The 20,353-nt window shown below is 30.7% G+C and overlaps 1 protein-coding gene across 1 annotated transcript; it reads right to left on the bottom strand.

Moving 5' to 3' along the window:
* Positions 1-1,341: 1,341 nt before the first annotated feature.
* Positions 1,342-19,738, bottom strand: LOC127718306 (uncharacterized). Its single transcript, XM_052224305.1, has 3 exons — positions 19,055-19,738; positions 13,977-14,207; positions 1,342-2,074 (listed from the first exon to the last, which is right to left on the bottom strand). The coding sequence occupies exons 1-3, from the start codon at positions 19,313-19,315 to the stop codon at positions 1,538-1,540; spliced, it is 1,029 nt and encodes a 342-aa protein (XP_052080265.1). The 5' UTR covers positions 19,316-19,738; the 3' UTR covers positions 1,342-1,537.
* Between the last annotated feature and the right edge of the window lie 615 nt (positions 19,739-20,353).

A 20,353-nucleotide genomic window follows, 5' to 3' on the forward strand; every position in this document is an offset into this window, starting at 1 on the left:
TTTCCTAGTATATGTTCTATTATACATGTACATATTCCTGTTCTTCTGATCATTGCTCTGACAACATTATGAAACTCTTATAGTAAGAAAAACCTAAAGCCAATAACGCTTAAACAATCTCTGGAGTGTAAAAAAACCTATTTGGATGTATCGCACAACCTATGTTCTTTTTACGTCAGTTTATAAATTGTCGTGTCCATGAACCAATCCCAACAAAACTTACTAATACCATTGTCTATAGGAGATTTTATTTCTTGTCTGTATCGAGTTTCTATAATGATTTTCCATGTATCGCTGTGTATACTTTATATGCAATTTTATATGCATTTAAATGTTTGTCTTCAATTACAGTTTTATTCTGTTATTGTTCTGTTTATGCATGATTTGGTGATTCATATATATAGCATGTTTCGCTTATATATATTTACTTTAATTATATATATTATCTTTAACTGTTAAAACCTGATTTGACCTTTTCTCGGTAGATTGCTCTGTGGTTAATTATAAACTTTTACACATCTATTTATTTGAAAGGATTTTCCCAACGTAAATGATCTGTGGTAATCAACTGGTCGTCTATGAATTTCTTTAATTTGATGATATTACACCTGGTGTTTCGGATATCATTTAGGTCAAGTTCGACCAAGGCCGTTCATCCTCGTCAGGTGCCCTGGCCTAATTAATTTTTATTTACTATAATAACATTTGATTTTAATTACTTTTTTAATTGTTATCAATATGTTTCTATCGTGTAACGTATCAAATGCAGTTACATTTTGGGGCACTTTTTATAAATAGTCGTGTCCATGAACCAATCCCAGCAAAACTTACTAATACCATTGTCTATAGGAGATTTTATTTCTTGTCTGTATCGAGTTTCTATAATGATTTTCCATGTATCGCTGTGTATACTTTATATGCAATTTTATATGCATTTAAATGTTTGTCTTCAATTACAGTTTTATTCTGTTATTGTTCTGTTTATGCATGATTTGGTGATTCATATATATAGCATGTTTCGCTTATATATATTTACTTTAATTATATATATTATCTTTAACTGTTAAAACCTGATTTGACATTTTCTCGGTAGATTGTTCTGTGGTTAATAAAACCTAAAGCCAATAACGCTTAAACAATCTCTGGAGTGTAAAAAAACGTATTTGGATGTATCGCACAACCTATGTTCTTTTTACGTCAGTAAGCCAATTTTTCTTTCGCACCACGAAATTCAAAATGTACTTATATGTATTTAACACAACATATGCATCAGGTGTAATCAGTAACATTTATCTTTTCCTCGAGTGTGACATCATTGCATGAGAATAATCAACGAATGTGTACATCTAGTGCCAAAATATATTCATTAACCTACATATATACCTTGAGTGTCTTCCCATGAAACGACAACTCAAAGACGTAGACAACTAACGATTGCTAAAATAAGGGAATTGTAAATCTATATATTGATAACAGAGTTTTCCAATAAGTAAAAGCTTTGTACTATATTTTGTTCTCAATTCAAAGACTCAAAAAATTATTTAGCGCTGCTCTCCCATGCATCTACTCTAAATTGGTTACTGTTGTTGTTTCTTTCAAAGCCAAACAGGAGAAACGCTTCGTCAATTCCTTTGTTTGGTGTTTCATCTGGTATTACTATTTCAAAGCAAATTTTATCTTCTACAAGACATACAATTTCTTTTAAATGAAGGTAAAGATGTTCACTAAAATTTGCGTCAGTATTTCCATAAACATCAAGGTTGTAGACCAATCCTTTGAAACTATAAGCATATGTTCCTATGGTTATTAATGCGTTGTTGGGTTGATGTAAACATGAAGCAACAGCCCTAGTCCTTTTATTCATTATTAAAGGGATATTGGAAGGATGTATTCGGTAAATCAACCAATATTTTAACAATCGGCCTCCTGGGAAAAGATGCCTGCATAGTATATACGAAGAAAATAATACTTTAAGATGGTTTATGTTAATAACATGCGCTGAAGTTGAATTTCTTTTGCTGAACATTAAACTGTCTGCAATCTTTTTGCTATTGGTCAGGTATTGATCCGTTTTCTAAAAAATTAAATATGTATCTAAAGTACGTTTTAAAATAGTGAAAAATATGTAATTCTTTTTGTTATCTATATTTACAACAAACTTATCTTATTTTTTAACAATCAATACAAAAATTGGAAATGATCAGTGATATAAAATCGTTCTTTTTTAATGACAAGTTGTAGTCGAAAATATTAATTTATTCATAATTCATGCGAGAAAAGATATTGATTAGATTTTTGATACTAGTAGTTAAACTAAAAAATATCTATGAGTAACAATCATACGAACACAAATAATCGCTTCTTATGAAACATTTTCGAGAATCTTTACATACGATAACACTGCCGTGCTGAAGACACTGGTTTTAAGTACCTCAAATTATATATTATAGTTTTGTTTCAGGAGGTTGTAATAGCATAGTTAACAAGTGAAATTTATGACCTAAAATCATGTTAACAATACCAATAGCTGAACGTGCCTAAACAAATTTATTTTTAGAGCGAGAATATTCTGAACTTTCATAATTATGTGTCGTTACTTACTTTCTTGTTTAAATATTGATCAATTGTGTGTTTTAGTTTTACGACACATGGTCTAGATAGGCACATTGGGAGGTTTGTGCTCACGGAGATCTGGTTTTTCCCAAATCGCATTTTTTGCCTGTAACAAAATAGCGGAAAATACCAACAACACCATTACCAAAAAATACGAAAAACGCCGAAAAAATCAAACAGTTTACAAAATATTACATAGAAACAGAAAGACTGAACAACACGTGCTCGGAGATGGGGAAACAAACCCTGCTCCATATGTGGCACCAGTAGTGCTATTCATGGTACCTAACAAAAGAGGCTATCTGATTTTTTTATTTGTCTTTGTATGTCTGTCTTTATATGAGTTAGGTGTTGGTTATTGTAATGGTGTTTGTACTGTGTGGAATTTTTTCGACAAATATTATGATTTCACCAACCTTGAAAAAAGGATACCACGGATGCAATTAAATCTGCTTCATAACTCAACTTACATCTCGAAACTGACAAATAGTATGTCAAGCCGTTTTACTATTTATTCGAACTTCAAGATATCTCATTTAATATATACGATATCTTATATAATTTATAAAATATGTTATATAAAATATAACATATTTTATATAATATATAAGATATCTCATAATCTTTATTAAATATCTAATAAAGTTTATAGAAAGTGATATCTTATAAACTTTTTTTACATAAGATATCTCATATAGTTTAAAAGATATCTCATACATATTATAAGATATCTTATAAATTATATGAGATATCTTATATACTATGTCAGACATATTATTAACCATAGAAGATATCTTATAAACTTTAAAAGATATCTTATAAACTATAGAAGATATCTTAAAAACTATAGAAGATATATTCTAAACTATAGAAGATATCTTCCTAACTTTATAAAATATCTAATAAACTATATGAGATATCTAATATAATATCTAAGATATGCAATATAATCTATTTTTTTTATATTATATGAGACATCTTCTAAAGTTTATAAAATATCAGATATCTTATAAATATCTTTTATAGAAGATATCTTATATACTTTATAAGATATCTCATATATTTTATAAGATATCTTATATATTTTATAATATATCTTACATAGTTTACAAGATATCTCATATAGTTTATAAGATATCTCATATAATTTAATTTGTCTTTCATTTTTCATTTCACTTTTAATATTCGAGTTCCAGTAGGATCTGACAACTTTAAGATTTTTTCACCGTGATTAAAACAAATACGGACAGTGGCTTAATAGAGATTTCCAATAAAATGACTTTACTTGACATAACCGACCTAACTCAACGTATTTCGTCCTATTGCATTGAAGCATGACGGAGGGGAGCATACACTGCATGCACTTTTTGCTTTTTGAACACGCATTTTTTGCTGATATAGACTTAAAGTAAAAATCAATCCCAACTACTTTTTTAAATCTTTAAATATTTTGTTATTAAATTTTGAATGATTTTATTGACAAAAATATTTTAATGGAATACTTAAGCTATCAACTTGTAATCAAATACACCCATCATTTCTTGTCATTTCACTTGACCCATATTTCAGTTTTTCTCAAAATGTGAATTTTAAAAACTACCAAATAAAAATTTAGCATGAAAATATTAAAATAATGAAATTCGAAGCGAGAAGTTTAACTCTTTTTTTTTTTGTTTTTATAAGTTTTAACGTTTAAAAAGTAGATTCCAACACACCCGAATGTAAAAGGTGTACGCGACTAAATTTAAAAAAAAATTCTATAATTTAATTCAAGATAATTTGACAGAAATTTATATCATTGATACATTTTTTAGTCTTCATAATGCATGGGACGAGGTTTTTGTCCATGTATACCTAAACGTACATTCGCAGATACAGGGGTAGAGGGCGTATCGATCGCCAAATAATTTTGAAAATCTCACGTTTTCCACGTTATCTATACAAATGTTTAGTATAAAATCGTCTAATGTTTTTTCGCGTTGCTCCGCTCGGCAGTATAAATTCAATTATCGGGAACTATGCCCTCTTTCAAATATCTTGGATTCGGCTATAATAACAAATTGTATGGCCCCAAAAAAAAAATAAAATGATTATCGTTTGACTTTGATAAATACGTTTTAAAAACAACAATGTTTGAACATTAATTTAGACATTTCGCACGAGATTTAAAAGTTTAAGACTACAAACTGAATTGGATTTGTTCCTGGATTTAGAGCTCACTTAACACGGAAATGTGATACTGTCGTGTAATCTAATGGACACATATTCTCGTTTCTGATGTTTCTTTTAATATAAATATTCATTTATTTGGCTATATATAATTCCACTAACAAATAATCATGTATCTTTTACTGATACATTATCATTACATTTTATAGAAACTACATATAATCTGCTAAACAGTTATGAACACCAATGGTCCTAGAGACACTCTGTGCTTTTGACATGACACAAGGTCTTGCTTTTCTAGAGTGTTTATGTACTTTTTTACTTAATTTGTGATATGTACAAAAAAGAAGATGTAGTATGATTGCCAATTCGACAACTCTTCACAAGAGACCAAATGACAGAGAAATAACAACTGTAGGCCAACCGTACGACCTTCAACAATGAGCAAAGCCCATACCGAATAGTCAGCTATAAGAGGCCACAAAATGACAAATTTAAAACAACTACAAATGTAAAACAACTACAACTATAAAACTAACGGCCTAAATAATGTAAAAAAACATGAACGAAAGCACAGCAACAAACGATAACCACTGAATTACAGGCTCCTTACTTGGGACAGTCACATCCATACATAATGTGGCGGAGTTAAACATGTTAACGGGCCGGGTCCACTTACCTAATACATTGGTGTAACAGTACGAAATAATTGATTAATATTCTAGACTGGATAATTAAATGAATTATTCTGTATTTATTAGTTGTAGTTGTTTTTAAGATAGTGTTCAGTAGCTGTGAATACTCTAAGATCGGTACATGGAGTTTATTTGGAAATACTAGTAATTGCTGTTTTTGTGCTTCGTTTTAGTCGGACGAGTCAATCCTTTTCTAATTGTTTTAATTGTGAGTAGACATGATCATTTGATAAACATACTTCTATGATCTCTATTAGCTTTAACTTGGACATTTATAAAAACTATGTAGAAAAGAGATGCATGCGTAAAATAAGTTCTCGACATAAATTGGTTAAAATTTCAGATAAGAATTTAGCCTCAAGCTATGATACTTACAAGCTATCATAAATACGACGAATATTTAGCCTCTAGCTATTATACTTATGATGATGATGATGATACTAATGTTTGTCTTATATCCAGCGACAAATATTACATATATATTAAGGATGATGACATGATAATGATAAATGATTATACCTTTTTGTACATGACCAACACTTACAGTCGCATTTTTATATGCTAGGTAAATTAGCGTACCCTATATAAAGACACACTTGTCTTTCTTCGATTAAACCAATACCTGCTCTTACTCGTGAATGCATCATGCTTGGTGGTGAAGCCGAAAAATCCAGTCTTAAAATCATTCGATCAGGGGGTCCAAAAAAATAATTGAACCCGTAATCGAGGCTAATCTGCTACCAGTCAATCCCATATTTAATAAAAACCTGTTTATATATTTCATGCTTTATGTGCATATATTACTATTCTAGCAACACTTGTTTTGTTGCATAATTTGTTTGGTTTTTCTCCTTGTTTCTTTGTTTCAAAAAGCTTAGTTTTTATTGTAAAACGGTGTTTCACAGCTTCCATTATCCTTGTGATTTGCTATTGTATTAATATCCAATAGGCATGCAATTATTATTCTAAATAGAATAAAATATTTTTTAACAAGTAAAGATTACCCCGTTTTGATTCAGACTTCCTTACAACTAGCATCTAAGATACATACACTGATAAAATATTGTACCTGCACTCATATTGCAAGCACTCTGTCTGTCCGTCCGCCAGTCTGTCCCGGTTCAACAAATATTTTCAATTTTCTCTTCAAAAGCATTAGTATGCTTAGCATGCATTCATTTTTCGATTTATCCCTTACACTCCGACATGTATATACCTGGATCCGTTTGGAGCGTCCAACTATCAAACAGAGTCCAAATGGCGTGAATTACGACTACAGTGGCTCGTGCTGTCGTCAACAATAAGCAAATACTCATACCGTATTATCAGATACTATAGTATATAAGGCATTGAATTTGAAAAATGTAAACAGTTCAAATGAAATTAAACATTTTTACAAGAGTAACCCAAAAATGACAGAAAGTAACCAACGACATCCACTGAATTGAAAGCTCCTGACTTGGGAAAGCCAAATTGAATATAGAATTTGGCCTGATTAAACGCGTTTACCAGCGCTCAACACTCTGGTGTAACAGCACAATATAAGAAGAAAAAACCCTATAAAATTCAGTTGGAAACAGCTCCACTAATCAATATTGAATTAAGCCTAAAACAATTACATTTTTATAATGAAAGACAAAGGGTACCGATCTTAAAGTACCCACAGGTACTGAAAGCTAATTCTTACATGTTAAATTACCTGAGAATATTAAACGTATTTAGTTAAAAAAAATAAAAAAAATAAGGAGATATGGTATGATTGGCAATAAGAAATGAAGTGGATGTAAGCAATGATAGGCAACGGTACGGCTTTCGTCAATGAGACAAATTCATACCGTATAGTCGACTATAAAAGGAACCAACTTGAAAAATATGAAACAATTCAATGGAGAAAACTACCGGCCTGATTTAAAACAAAACAATTTACGGAAAACAAATATAACAGATATGAACCAACGTCAACAAGTGAACCACAGGCTCCTGACATGGGACAGGCACATAAGGAATGAGTGTTTAACCCCCACCCCCACCCTAAGACTGGGACAGTGGTGCAACAGCACGACATAAGAACAACCTGGAAAAACCTTCCGTCAGAGAGTTTGGTTTACATATGGAATTTTTGGTCCTCAATGCTCTTCAATTTTATACTTGTTTGGTATTCTAACTATTTTGATCTGAGCGTCACTGATGAGTCTTATGTAGACGAAACGCGCGTCTGGCGTATCAAATTATAAGCCTGGTACCTTTGATAACTATATACATATCTAAAGTAATTATTAATATAAAATGTGTTTTCAGCCGTGTATCACCTTCACTGGTGATCCTATGCATGGATATGTCGTAGAGTTTAACTTTTATATATAAATATATACCTCTAAGGCGAGACAAAATTTGAAATTAAAATTTTTTGCTTAACTCAATCAATGTGTGATAGTTTTAGAATTCACTTCTTATTGGATTAGTAAGAGTTGTCTAAATCCAAAAACAATTATGACAATATCAAGCCTTAATAGTTAAAAGTATATTTTAAAAAGAAAATTACTGTAAAAACTGAAGTGACATTATAGTTGTCTTAAATATGCAACATGTATATAAATTGGCATTCTCGTCCACTTTTAATCAGAAATATTTGGGGACAAGGACATTTTTTAGCCAATTACTATGTACTATAAATTGATAGTTTACGATCCACAGCGGTCAATGTTTATATGCAGATTAGTCATCAATTGCTAATCAAGTACACCTTCCAAATTACAATCTATATAACGAATTGATGTACATATTTATTTACATATATCATTATTTATTACAAAATTCATTTTTCAATGTTGACTTTCATTTGAAAAAAAAAGTGTATGTCAACTATTAGAATTTAATGAAGTACAAGAACTGTATTAATATTTTTTTTCAAATATACACATCCCTATGTCAAACGTTTTCCCTGGGGAAAAAATCGGAGATTGTAAAAAAAACAAAATTAACTGCAGAAGAAAAGAACGTTTGAAATGATGCTTAATAAGGTATGATGCAATCCCAGTTATAATTTTAACAGAGACAAATTCTAACTAACACTTTGAATTCGATATTTCTGAAATTGCTAGAAAAATCTCTGTCTAATAATAAATACCCACGGAAATTAAATATTATAAAACATTAAGAGACGAAAGGAAAAAGGGACACCAATCTGATAAAAATAAAAGCATATCAAATATTAAATAATAAAAGGTTCATTTGCAAAGTATATCGAAAAACAAAGTCATGGTCAAACCAAGATAGACGACTCAAATCAATTGTATGATAGGTGAAGTTTTTGCGGGAATCTCAATAATCAAGTGATATATAAAAATCATGATTTCTTTCGTTTTTCATCATCTTAGAAATACTTGATATTGTTAGAATTTATCATGAATGGGTTTAATAGTTTAGGAATACTTAGTTAAAACTTAAGTGACGCATTTAACAAAATTAATAGGTAAGCAATAACCGGTCCCGTTACGTGCGTACGTCGAGTTAGGTACGTATGTCATTTTATTGGAAATCTCTAATTGGCCTTATCATTCAGTCTATTGGTAACTTTAGATAAAAAAAAAAGACAATATACGTCTGTAAACTATTCAATGCTGATATCTTAGTTTTGTAAATCCTAGCAGACAATTTAGATGTTGAAAAATGACATATAGGGAAGATTAAGAAAGTAGTTTATGAACAGTATTGATCCAAGTAAGTTGTTTGTTTTTCCCGTGGATAACAAAGACACACAATGAGATCCGTTAATAATAGACATTTTCGAAAAGTCATCTATACAGACACTTGCACCGACACCGACACCTACACGGACTACAAAAATATAGGGACCGTATCAAAATGTCAAAACATACTGAATGAATGACCTCGTTCTTAGTGTTATCGAAATTTTACAATGCATTTTGAACACCGGTGTAAAATTCCGTCCCGCCCTGATTACACATAGGATAACGCATACTAAAATCTACATATTTATACGTTCTGTTTCACGCTATAAATGACTTTACACCTCCTTGTTTCTGATTAAAGTTTTACTAATTTACACAAAGCTCCCCCTTTTTTCCAAAAGTACAATATTAAGATCGATCAATTCTCAACTACTTAACAGAGCTAAAAAAAGTAGCAAATCATTCAAAATAAAAGTTTTATACAGTATTTAAAATGTAAATTAGAAAAACAAAATATAAATACCTCTGGTCGTTGTACATATTGAGATGACCCTTCTCAAAAAAGGTTACCTGTAGGCATATGCGTAGGTGTAAGCGTCAGTATCGAATAGTTTTCGAAAATATCTATTATGCGTGTACGACAATTTGTGTTGACCATGTAGTTTATAAATATCGTGCGTTCGAAGCGCTGTTTTGCCTTCATCATGAACGCTCAAACCTTAACCTTGGAAAGCAAGGGCTCGAAAATACGTAGAAAATTTAGAAGGTATTTGACCAAAAGCGACCTTCTTATGATTACCAAATTATTCCAAGGTAAACTTTTTAAAACGAGGGAGTTGTAAAATGAACTAAGAACCTTAATTTTTAAATAATTTCTTTATTTATCAACGTGGAATATGTTCTTTTTATGTTTCTTTTGCTCTTTACGTATTCAAAATTATATGATATATCGTATTAACTATATAAGATATCTTATTAACTATGTAAAATATCTTCTAAACTTTATAAGATATCTTATCAACTATATGAGATATCTTGAAGTTAGAATAAATAATTATTTTCATTTACATGTGTTTAAAGTAATTGCAAATGGCTGATATTTTTGTTCAAGCATATTGTTTTTCTTAAATTGTTTCACAGCGGTATAACATGTTACTATAATTATTCTTCCCTTAGTTTATTCATTTATTTATTTTGTATTTACATTGTATCATAGATCAAATTTATTTGTTCAGTGTATGTTCACTGGTGTTAATATGTCTTTTGATTGAGTTAAGCCATTTCAATTGATATTTTATAGTGTGTCTTTCTATGTTGTGATGTTATACTATTGTTTCAGATAAGGGTGAAGGTTTGATACTATTAAAACGTTTGAACCCGCTGCAATTGTTTGCACCTGTCCTAAGTCAGGAATCTGATGTTCAGTAGTTGTCGTTTGTTGATGTGGTTCATAAGTGTTTCTCGTTTTTTATATAGATTAGACTGTTGGTTTTCCCGTTTGAATGGTTTTACACTAGTAATTTTGGGGTCCTTTATAGCTTGTTGTTCGGTGTGAGCCAAGGCTCCGTGTTGAAGACCGTACTTTGACCATGATGGTTTACTTTTATAAATTTTGACTTGGATGGAGAGTTGTCTCATTGGCACTCATACCACATCTTCTTATATATATTGCCATAAATTAGGTCAGTTTAAAATAGGACATGACTATCAATTATATGGTCATTTTTATAAATTTCCTGTTACTAAACTTTGAATTTTTCGAAAAACTAAGGATTTTCTTATCCCAGGTATAGATTATCTTAGCCGTATTTGGCCTCACTGATGAGTCTTATGTAGACGAAACGCGCCTCTGGCGTATTAAATTATAATCCTGGTACCTTTGATAACTAATTAGAACTTATCTTTACGACATAAGAAATGTTTAAAGCTTTCAAATTGTGAATTTTCAGTTTCCAAGTAGCAGTAATCCGGTAGTGTCTGTATATGGAATACATTTTTTTCCAATTGAAGCAATATTCAGTATGTAGCGTTTTCAATCATGATTTCCTTAACATAGTCCTGCTGCTTACCAAAAAGAGTTGTGAAACCAAGGGTTCCAAATGATAATGAAATAAGTAATCGTTGTGCATATTTTACGGACGCCATCATGATTTTGTTGATCGTTATGGAATATCATTGTCACAGATGACTACAGATGGGTGGCAACTGTTAAAGACAAAATCCCGTCCTTTTTAACGCGATTAATACATTACCTTATGCCACTTATCATCTAATTTGTACTTCTAATTAGCAACACGACGGACGCCATCAATAGCGCAGGATCTACATTCCCTTTCAGAATACCTGGGTTTTTTTTGGGCTATAATTTTTTTTCCATTCCTGGTTTTTCCTTCAGGCTTTCCCCGCTTAAGTACACGAATGCGAGTTTGAAATACTATCCTAGCTTACTTTTGTGAATGGCGACTCCTAAATACACATTATATTGATAAGTGTCCAGAATTTCCTGTTTCATATCTCAGAATTCTGTTCAATCTAGAATCTTTTTGTCAAAGTTAAAAACTAATTCCTCTTTTTCATCAATATTTTAACGGTTGGTAAAAGTCTTTGACTTCTGACCTTATTTTCCGAATTTTTTTAATCTGTCTGTTAATAGTTTGTTTTAATTTATAAAAACAAAATCAATGCTAGAACCGATAAAGTCAATATTCAAAGATCTAACAACAGTGTTACATTGATAACCTATTAGAATAAATGTATTCAAAGGATCAAAGGTTAACATGGATCGTATCTAAGTTTGCGGAGTCTATTGACAACATAAACGTAAGAATTAGGATGTGACATCCAGTTTGTTGGAAGGTTAATACATGTAACAGTCATATTCAAAACTAAATATTTTTATCAACAATTTTTTTTTGATAATAGTCTTCTGCTATTTGTGGTAACGAAATCCCTGACTTGGTAATTTATCAGTTATACATAGGTTGCGTTCATTGAAATCTATAATGTCCTTACAGACACGGACATAGCGATCGAGTAACGGAATATACATAGCTTAAGATGAAGCCAAAGGAGCGTCACCGCTTTAAACAGAAACATGTGCTGTAGGTTACGAAAAATAATGTATGTACTATTTATACAATCATTGAGTAACGTACGACATTGAATGTAGAAAAATGCGAGAACTTCCATGTAGCATTAATACCCCTACCACATTGTTGGCTTTATCGTCAAAGGCCGGTACGAGCAAAACACGTTTCGCAACTACTTGATGTTTGTTTCTAATTCAAGATACGGGTGTATTACTAACTCTTTTACGAATTTCTAAATTATTTTCGGAATTTGATTCGCGAATATACGCACTATTCATAAATTTGTTTATATAAAAACCAAGAGATTAAGCCCATTTACACCAGTTCGTACAATATGATGACCATCTTTAATGACATGACGACACTCTTTCCTAGGTACTTTTGACTGATGCGATATTTTGGTCCTTTACCTCCCGGTCTTTATCGATAGTAGTACCCCCTTTAATAACATAGCGTTGCTCTCTTTTATCATGTGTCAATGCATAGAGTTCAGATAATACGTTTAGATAGGTTGGTAGTGCCAAGTTATGTAAATCAGTTTGAAATCTATATTTAGACCCAACGAGCGTCTTGTGAACTTCATATTAAGAATGTTTGCTACTCCTGTATTTCACTTTTTATCAGATATTTGGAATCCTCTAGTATTATTCGTGTCATTAAAAAAATGTCCGCTAACCCCTAATTTTCTTTTCATGATTTAATTATATATAATTTAAAAAGTTACTTTTCAAAATCTAATAAAGTCCTCCTTGTTTTTCATATTTTTTCATTGAAAATGTTAAACGTAGGAAAAGTCTAGAGAGATACATTTTCCGCCAAAGTTTTCAATGTCTTATATCTCAAAAACAAGGTCACGGACCTGTCATTTTTTCTGCTTTTTCAGCTCTGTTTTTTTATAAATTATCAATTTGTTGCGGTTTTTTATTATTTCTAATTAGAGTAGCCAACATCCTTGTATCATTGATGAGTTTCTCAAATTCCGATCTAAAGTGTTCAACACCGACCCGACATTATGTTACTCTTTGAAATCCGCAAAATAGTGCAGATGGTTCAAAATGAAAGGAGTATAAGAATTTTATATCATTGAACAAATGGCAAAAGTAGAGTTGATGAATTCAGCATTTTATTTCTTTCACAAAGAGGTCCTGGTACTGGCAAATTTATCAGTAACTTTTATATGTACAGTTCTACCGAAAGATCTTTTTTGAACATTTTCAAAAACAGCATATATTGCTACATTTCATGATTGTGACTTATGTAGTGTTAACTCTTTTTGTTTTCAATGATCTTTTAACTTCGTACAATGTAATTGATAATGTCTTCTATAAAAATTAAATAAGCAACAAATCTAAGACGGAAGATTGCTGACCTATTGATGTTTTCGTCATATCTTATGTAATCCAAACCAAATCATTACATTTTCCCCTAAATCTTCATTATGTATAGTTTGTTTTAACTGGCCCAGTTGTAATAATAAGGACTATATCAAGTATCAACTTTAGTTCTTGGCTTTAGGCTTATATTTAAAGTTGCACCCAGCAGATCATTCAAAAAAACTACTTAATCCCATACAGACTTCTACATATTCTACATAATGATGACACCACGGTAGACATCACACCGATAATGACGTCAAATGCGCAAGAGCGTACAGTGACCTTACCGTGAAAAATATTTATCAAAGGTCATACGTGCAAGAAAGACATAAAAGAACTAACCTTTGACATTACGTTGTCGGAACATTTGATATAAAATCCACTAGCAAACTTGCGGCTGACTGTTCCATATGTGCAACCAACAAATTGCAATGCAGTTCCATGAGAGACAGTTTCAATGTGATTAAAGAGTTTTCGGGTTAATCTACAACCATGATATTTTGCTGAAACTCTTAATCCGAACATTCCGACTGTTTTTCCGTCATCAATTAACGATGCACAGGCCACTCCCTCCTGTAAGGAGAAAGAAACTTATTTTTTGGTCATGATTCTTTCACTACATTAAATAGGATCATTTGACAAAATGTTACTGAAAGGAAAGGCACTATTTATATTGTAAACAAATTGTGTGTAATAGGTATCGGAATAATCATCACATTAAAGATCATCAATCCATAAAAACTTTGAAATAATATCAAGGTCATCCATGACCTACAACTTTATAGATTATTATTGCATTAACTTTAAACGGTTATAGACAAGAACATCTTAATAGGTACAAATATCTTTGACACCAATCCGAAGTTAATAGAATCTTTCTTCTTAGGTGTATACTCTGATATATTAAACCATTGTCGTGACGTCAGCCTATTCATTTACCGTGGATTCTTTTTCTAGAATCAACGCTTTCTAAATCTGTCGCTGAAATGGATTCACCAAATTATATTCAATTGTTTCCTTTGTGTGTCTAATTTCATTAAGTTTGAATTAGCTAATTTACTGGTTTCTGTTCACTAATGGAATCAATTTAAAAACTTACCTTTAATTTTTGTAATTTTTATATGCTTTCTGTGGGAATCGAACCCGTCCTTGAAATCTGTTATGTGTGACTGACATCAACATATCGACGAAACCTCTCGGCTACTAATCGGTTACAATTTAAATGTCTATTATATATATATATATAAATGAACATATGATATACATCGGTACAACGGACACACCGGGTTTGTACCTTTATATATACATACATGTAATAGGCAATCGTATAGTATAAGTTGGTAGCCGCGAGGTTAGCATGGTTAAGATCAATGAGTTAAAGAGTCAAGTTAAAGGTAGGGACTTGTCGGTTTAGGTTCGAATCCCTGTATTCTCTTTGTTGTCCTTATTGTTTAGTTTTTCTGTTTATTTTTCTTATTTTGTATGTAATTGTGGATATTGTTGTAATAATAGTGAGTTTTACCGTTTATTTTTGGATTATTGTTGGATATTTCACATATTTGAAACGAAAATGATTACATTCAGTTTGTCCATTTTTGTTTTATAAATATAGTAAGATTTCATCTGTTTTACTACATAATTTTACAAATGTTTATCAAATCCTATGCGAGTAAATCGGGATGTGCCTAGAATTAGGCTTCTTGCTATACATTTTGGTAACATACTTATTATATATACTTTTATGTATGTTCTTTGGTCAGGTTGTTGTCTCTTTGACACATTCCCCATTTCCATTTTCAATTTTTTAGAAATAAGTTCGAATATGTCTTATTTTGTAAACACAGATAATATTCAGATGCCTGATAATTTAAAGGCAGACGTGTTTAGTTATATTTGTATTTTTCTAACCAATTAGTTGTGATCTTATATTTAGTAATGCATCGTTGAACATGATACCATGGTTATTTAAACTCACTTACAATACCTTCTAATTAAGAAAAGGCTTTAATTTTGAAAAGACATTAACACAATAATTTAAGTTATAGATACAATGGATAAGCGTTGATTCATGAAAAAAAAACGATTCGCCCTCCGGGCTCATGGTTTCTTTTTCAAGAATCAACGCTTATTCATTGTATCTATATTACATAGTTAACATTTATGATATCATGTAGTCATAGGCACATGGAGTCTTTGTCGATAATCATCATGGCATGAATCTTCAATACGATAAGATGAAGGTCTAGTAAAAATCAAAATAGACAAAATGTGTTGAACATTATGATGTAACTTTCAATATTTTGACTAAAATCTGAATAAAAGTAAGTACATTAACACAAAAGATACTTTTATCAGGCTACCTGAACTTTACAAAATCCTTATAAAGAACTATAAATAGCCGGGTCATCAAGATTTTTTACTAAACATCTTTCTGAAGTTTTTTCTACTGTAAAAGTTGGAGTTCAGAAATATTGTGATATGTTCAACGAAGTCAATCAGATATGCATTCTAAAGATCTACTCCAAAATCTTCAATCACAATCTTTTTTTCAAAGTAAATAATGTTTATAACACATATGAGAGATGGACAGGGGTACTCTCTTCAACCTCCTATACCTCCCATACAATAGTCTCCCACCCCCCCCTGCCAGTCTCCCAGCCTGCCCTCCTCCCCACCCCACCCCTACCCAATCTCCAAATCTCTCATCCTGTAACATCAATTTTTCTCCCATAATTCCATAGAAAATGACATAATATCCATCTATTTTTATGCAAATCATATCTGTGCTATGTACGCAATGTTTCGTTTTCTTTTTCGGAATTGTGTTTATTCCAGGGAAACCTTCATCAGAGACCACCCCTTTTTGTTTTTCTTTTCCATTTATTATTTTTTACTACTGTAAAAGTTTAAATTTTTTGAATAGTTTATTTTATTTTTTTATTTATTATTATTTTTAACTATTTTTTAAATTGAATTTGAATTTGATATTTTGTATATCACTCTTTTTCAATAAATGTTGGATTTAGTGTTTCATGGTAAGAAAGTTTTGTCATAAGAATATCAGTGTACATGTGTGGTTTACATTATGGTCATTAAATAATTCTGCATAGTTAAATGTTTAGTAGGAACTGTGAGGTTTATACGAATTATTTTATAGCTCGTTTCACTAATTCACTTAATGTTTCTATTTCTTTTGAATCCTATTGATAGGTTTTTATGGAAACTGGCACCTATTGTAGAATCTAATTTAATAATTCTGCATAGTTAAATATTTAGTAGGAACTGTGAGGTTTATACAAATTATTTTATAGCTCGTTTCACTAATTCACTTAATGTTTCTATTTCTTTTGAATCCTATTGATAGGTTTTTATGGAAACTGGCACCTATTGTAGAATCTAATTTAATAAGATGCCGGCATTTCCTGAATACATTTCGAAGTTTTTCTGCTTGAGGATGATACTATGTAATGAATGATACATTACATATATTTTCAATTTTGTTCTTTTTCTTTAATTTATCTTGTCTGTTTTGGAATTTGAAGTTTGATAGAATTTGTTTTACCAATTTCAGTTTATATCCTCTCATTAATAGTTTTTCTAGATCTGGTTTGCAATTCACTTTCAGTGTTGGTGTTTCTTAGTATACAAATATCCTCGCCTATGAGATATGATTCGCACGACAATGGGTGGACATTAGGTCAATTTCTAGGAAATTATGTTTGATCTCAATGATGAACAACAATGATGTTACATGTAGATCAGGTTAAATGATCTTAAATAATGTTTAAAAGTTTAAGAAAATCAAAGGCCAATCTAAGATCATTTAGAATAATTTTACAATGACACTTTTTTTTCTCCCACATTCTTCTCTCTCATCTCCCACCCCCTTTGCTCCCACCTCCCACCCCTTGCTTCCCTACTCCCACCACCTCTTCTCCCACCTTCTACCCATTTCTCCCACCTCCCTTTTTAGCTGTCCACACCCTCACATATGCTATTTTAACAATTTCGTCGGATTACAACGCTAGTTCGAGTATCCAGGTGAACAACTCGATTAAAAGTAATCAAATGTTATAAGAAATATCATTTACATTTTGGTCAAAGTACAATATAGAAGTATAAACTCCCTTGTATAAATCACAAGTGTACGGAACTTCAACTTGCTTTCCGAAATTGGGCTTATTTTTTCAAAATTTACTTCGATCATTGACAAAGTTACTTGGCCTTTTGTTTCGAATTGGTTAACCTGTTTCCAAGTTCATTTTACCAAAAATAAGCAAGGAAACTTGTGTTTGTTTCAGCTCTCTATCGTATGCAATTTGTTGAATTACATCAAACTATTTTAGCGTGTATTATATACTATTTCTTAGTCAATATTTTTGTACCAAAAACAAATGTTTGTATACAGAAATAAAATGTTTAAATAAAAGGAGTTATAGAAGAAAAAAGAAATAAAAAAAATATATTTGATACCAACATACTCGAATGTATTTGTTATATAAAATACACAGTGCTGGATTGTATTTATTACATTATGTCCCAAATATAATATTATACATGAGTGTTTTTGTTTGTTTGCACATAGAAAAGTCCAACGGTATACAATGTATAAACTTCAAGAACCATACTGCAAATGTAATCTTTATCTACGTAGACATCATTCATACATTTCATTTACATGATTTCAGTATGTTCGAATATTTTTTTAACATATGACTAAGGTTTTTGTTTCTATATTCCATCAGATAGTATCTGTATTTTTATTCTTAATCAAATATGTCATAAACCTTAATCTGGTTTGTCATATCATTTGAAATGCAATTCCATTTGTGCAGTGTTAATAAGCTAACTGTAAAGAGATAATTGATATCATTCAATGCATTGTCTTGTATTTCATATCCTACCACCAAATATTGTAAATATATCAAATGTTTATCAATATGAAGTTTATTCAATAGAATACAGATCTTATTCCACATGTTCCAAAAAACTTTAAAATAAATACATTCTCTTAAATTATGTTGATACGTTTCAGGAACCCCTACACACTGAGCACAAATTTGTGTTTTTGATTTTCCATGTGAAAAGATGTGTATCTACAGATAATAAAAATGGAATAATTTCCTTCGAACAATTTTTAATGTATTGATCTCTAAGTAATTTAATATAGAATTTAATGTATACTTGACATTTGGTTGAATTCTATCTGGATTAAGTTCGTTCAGCCATCTTGTAAACACTATTGGACTATTTTTATTAACATTTGTTAGAACTATATATTAAATGCTTTTATTATTATTTTTTTGTAAATGATATATTTAATTAATTCAATAATTAAAAAACAAACTAAGCCGGTTAATCGTAAAATATTTTTTATTACCCTATTTCGTTCTCTTTAAAATTATGATTAATAAACCTACCGGTTTTTCATTTACAGTTGCAACATATGCTACGGTCGTTGGACTCTCTACAATCATTTTGTAGGTATCTGGTAATGGGTCGTAACCTCCATAAAGTTCTTTTGGGTCTCTCATTGCGATAACGTTGTCATAATCATCTAACGTAGCTCTTCGAACTTTGATTGTATCATGTTTTGTGAGAATGCTATATCGTCTTAAAATGCAGCATTTATGGACTATATAAGGACCAAATCTTGTTTTCAATTGTTGAATTGAGAACATAATACTTCTTTGTTATCTCAGGTTGATGATCGTTGATTATGATACAAAAAATAGTTAAGAACAAAAGAACCTGTTATGAAATATAAAATTATAAACAACGGTTCAAAAATAATAGCATGAGTACACTGAGAACTCAATGAGAATTTCCAATTACAGTCAATTATACAAGATGTGAATCTTTTCTCTATTTCATTATTCTAACAAAATATGTTAATATATTCTAATTTAATTATATCGCTTTTTGATTTTACAAACTATTCAATTATAAAAATATACATACATAAACTAGATTCTACACGAAACAAACTAAATAACTAATGTTAAGTAAAAGCAAAGCAAACGAAAATAAGTATGATTAAACAAAATAATTAAGCAACACAAATAAGCATTGATAGCAAACCGTAGGCAACATGGTAACACCTGAATAAGAAATAAGAATAATAACTATTGTGCTCCAAAAATGCACAATTATGCAAACACATATGTTAGTAAATGCAAACACATATGTTAGTAACTACCTTAATAAAGAATATTGTGATAGTTTTAAACAGTAAATGAGTATAAAACCTCAAATAGAAATAAGAATAAAAAAGATTGTATAGAAATTAAAATGTCTGCATATATGCTCAATACAATTGAATAATATTTTTAAAGAACAAAGAGATTTTCCTCCAAAGACATACGTGTGATTTAAATGACCAGTTTAGAACATGTAAAATATAAATAATAATTTAAAACACACCAAAGTCCAGTCCTGGAAATTAAAAATATATAAATACCAACCATCGAAATTTCACTCTTCCCCATACTTCCCCAGCTTGAAAATGACGTCTTGTCATTTCAGGTTGGAGCAAAAGAAGAAGATCTCAGTATCTATAAGATGGTCTTTCCTGCCTCAGACTATAATTTTTCAAGAAGTCATGTGTCTGGCAATGAGAAATGCATTGCTTTTACCTTTCCCAGCCTGATAAAGGTGGTATGCGATCTGAATCGGAGGGGAGCTCTCTTCTCTCTGTTGGAAAGATGACGTGGTTGCAC

The sequence above is a fragment of the Mytilus californianus genome, unplaced genomic scaffold, assembly GCF_021869535.1.
Source record: "Mytilus californianus isolate M0D057914Y unplaced genomic scaffold, xbMytCali1.0.p SCAF_1, whole genome shotgun sequence".
NCBI lineage: Eukaryota > Metazoa > Mollusca > Bivalvia > Mytilida > Mytilidae > Mytilus > Mytilus californianus.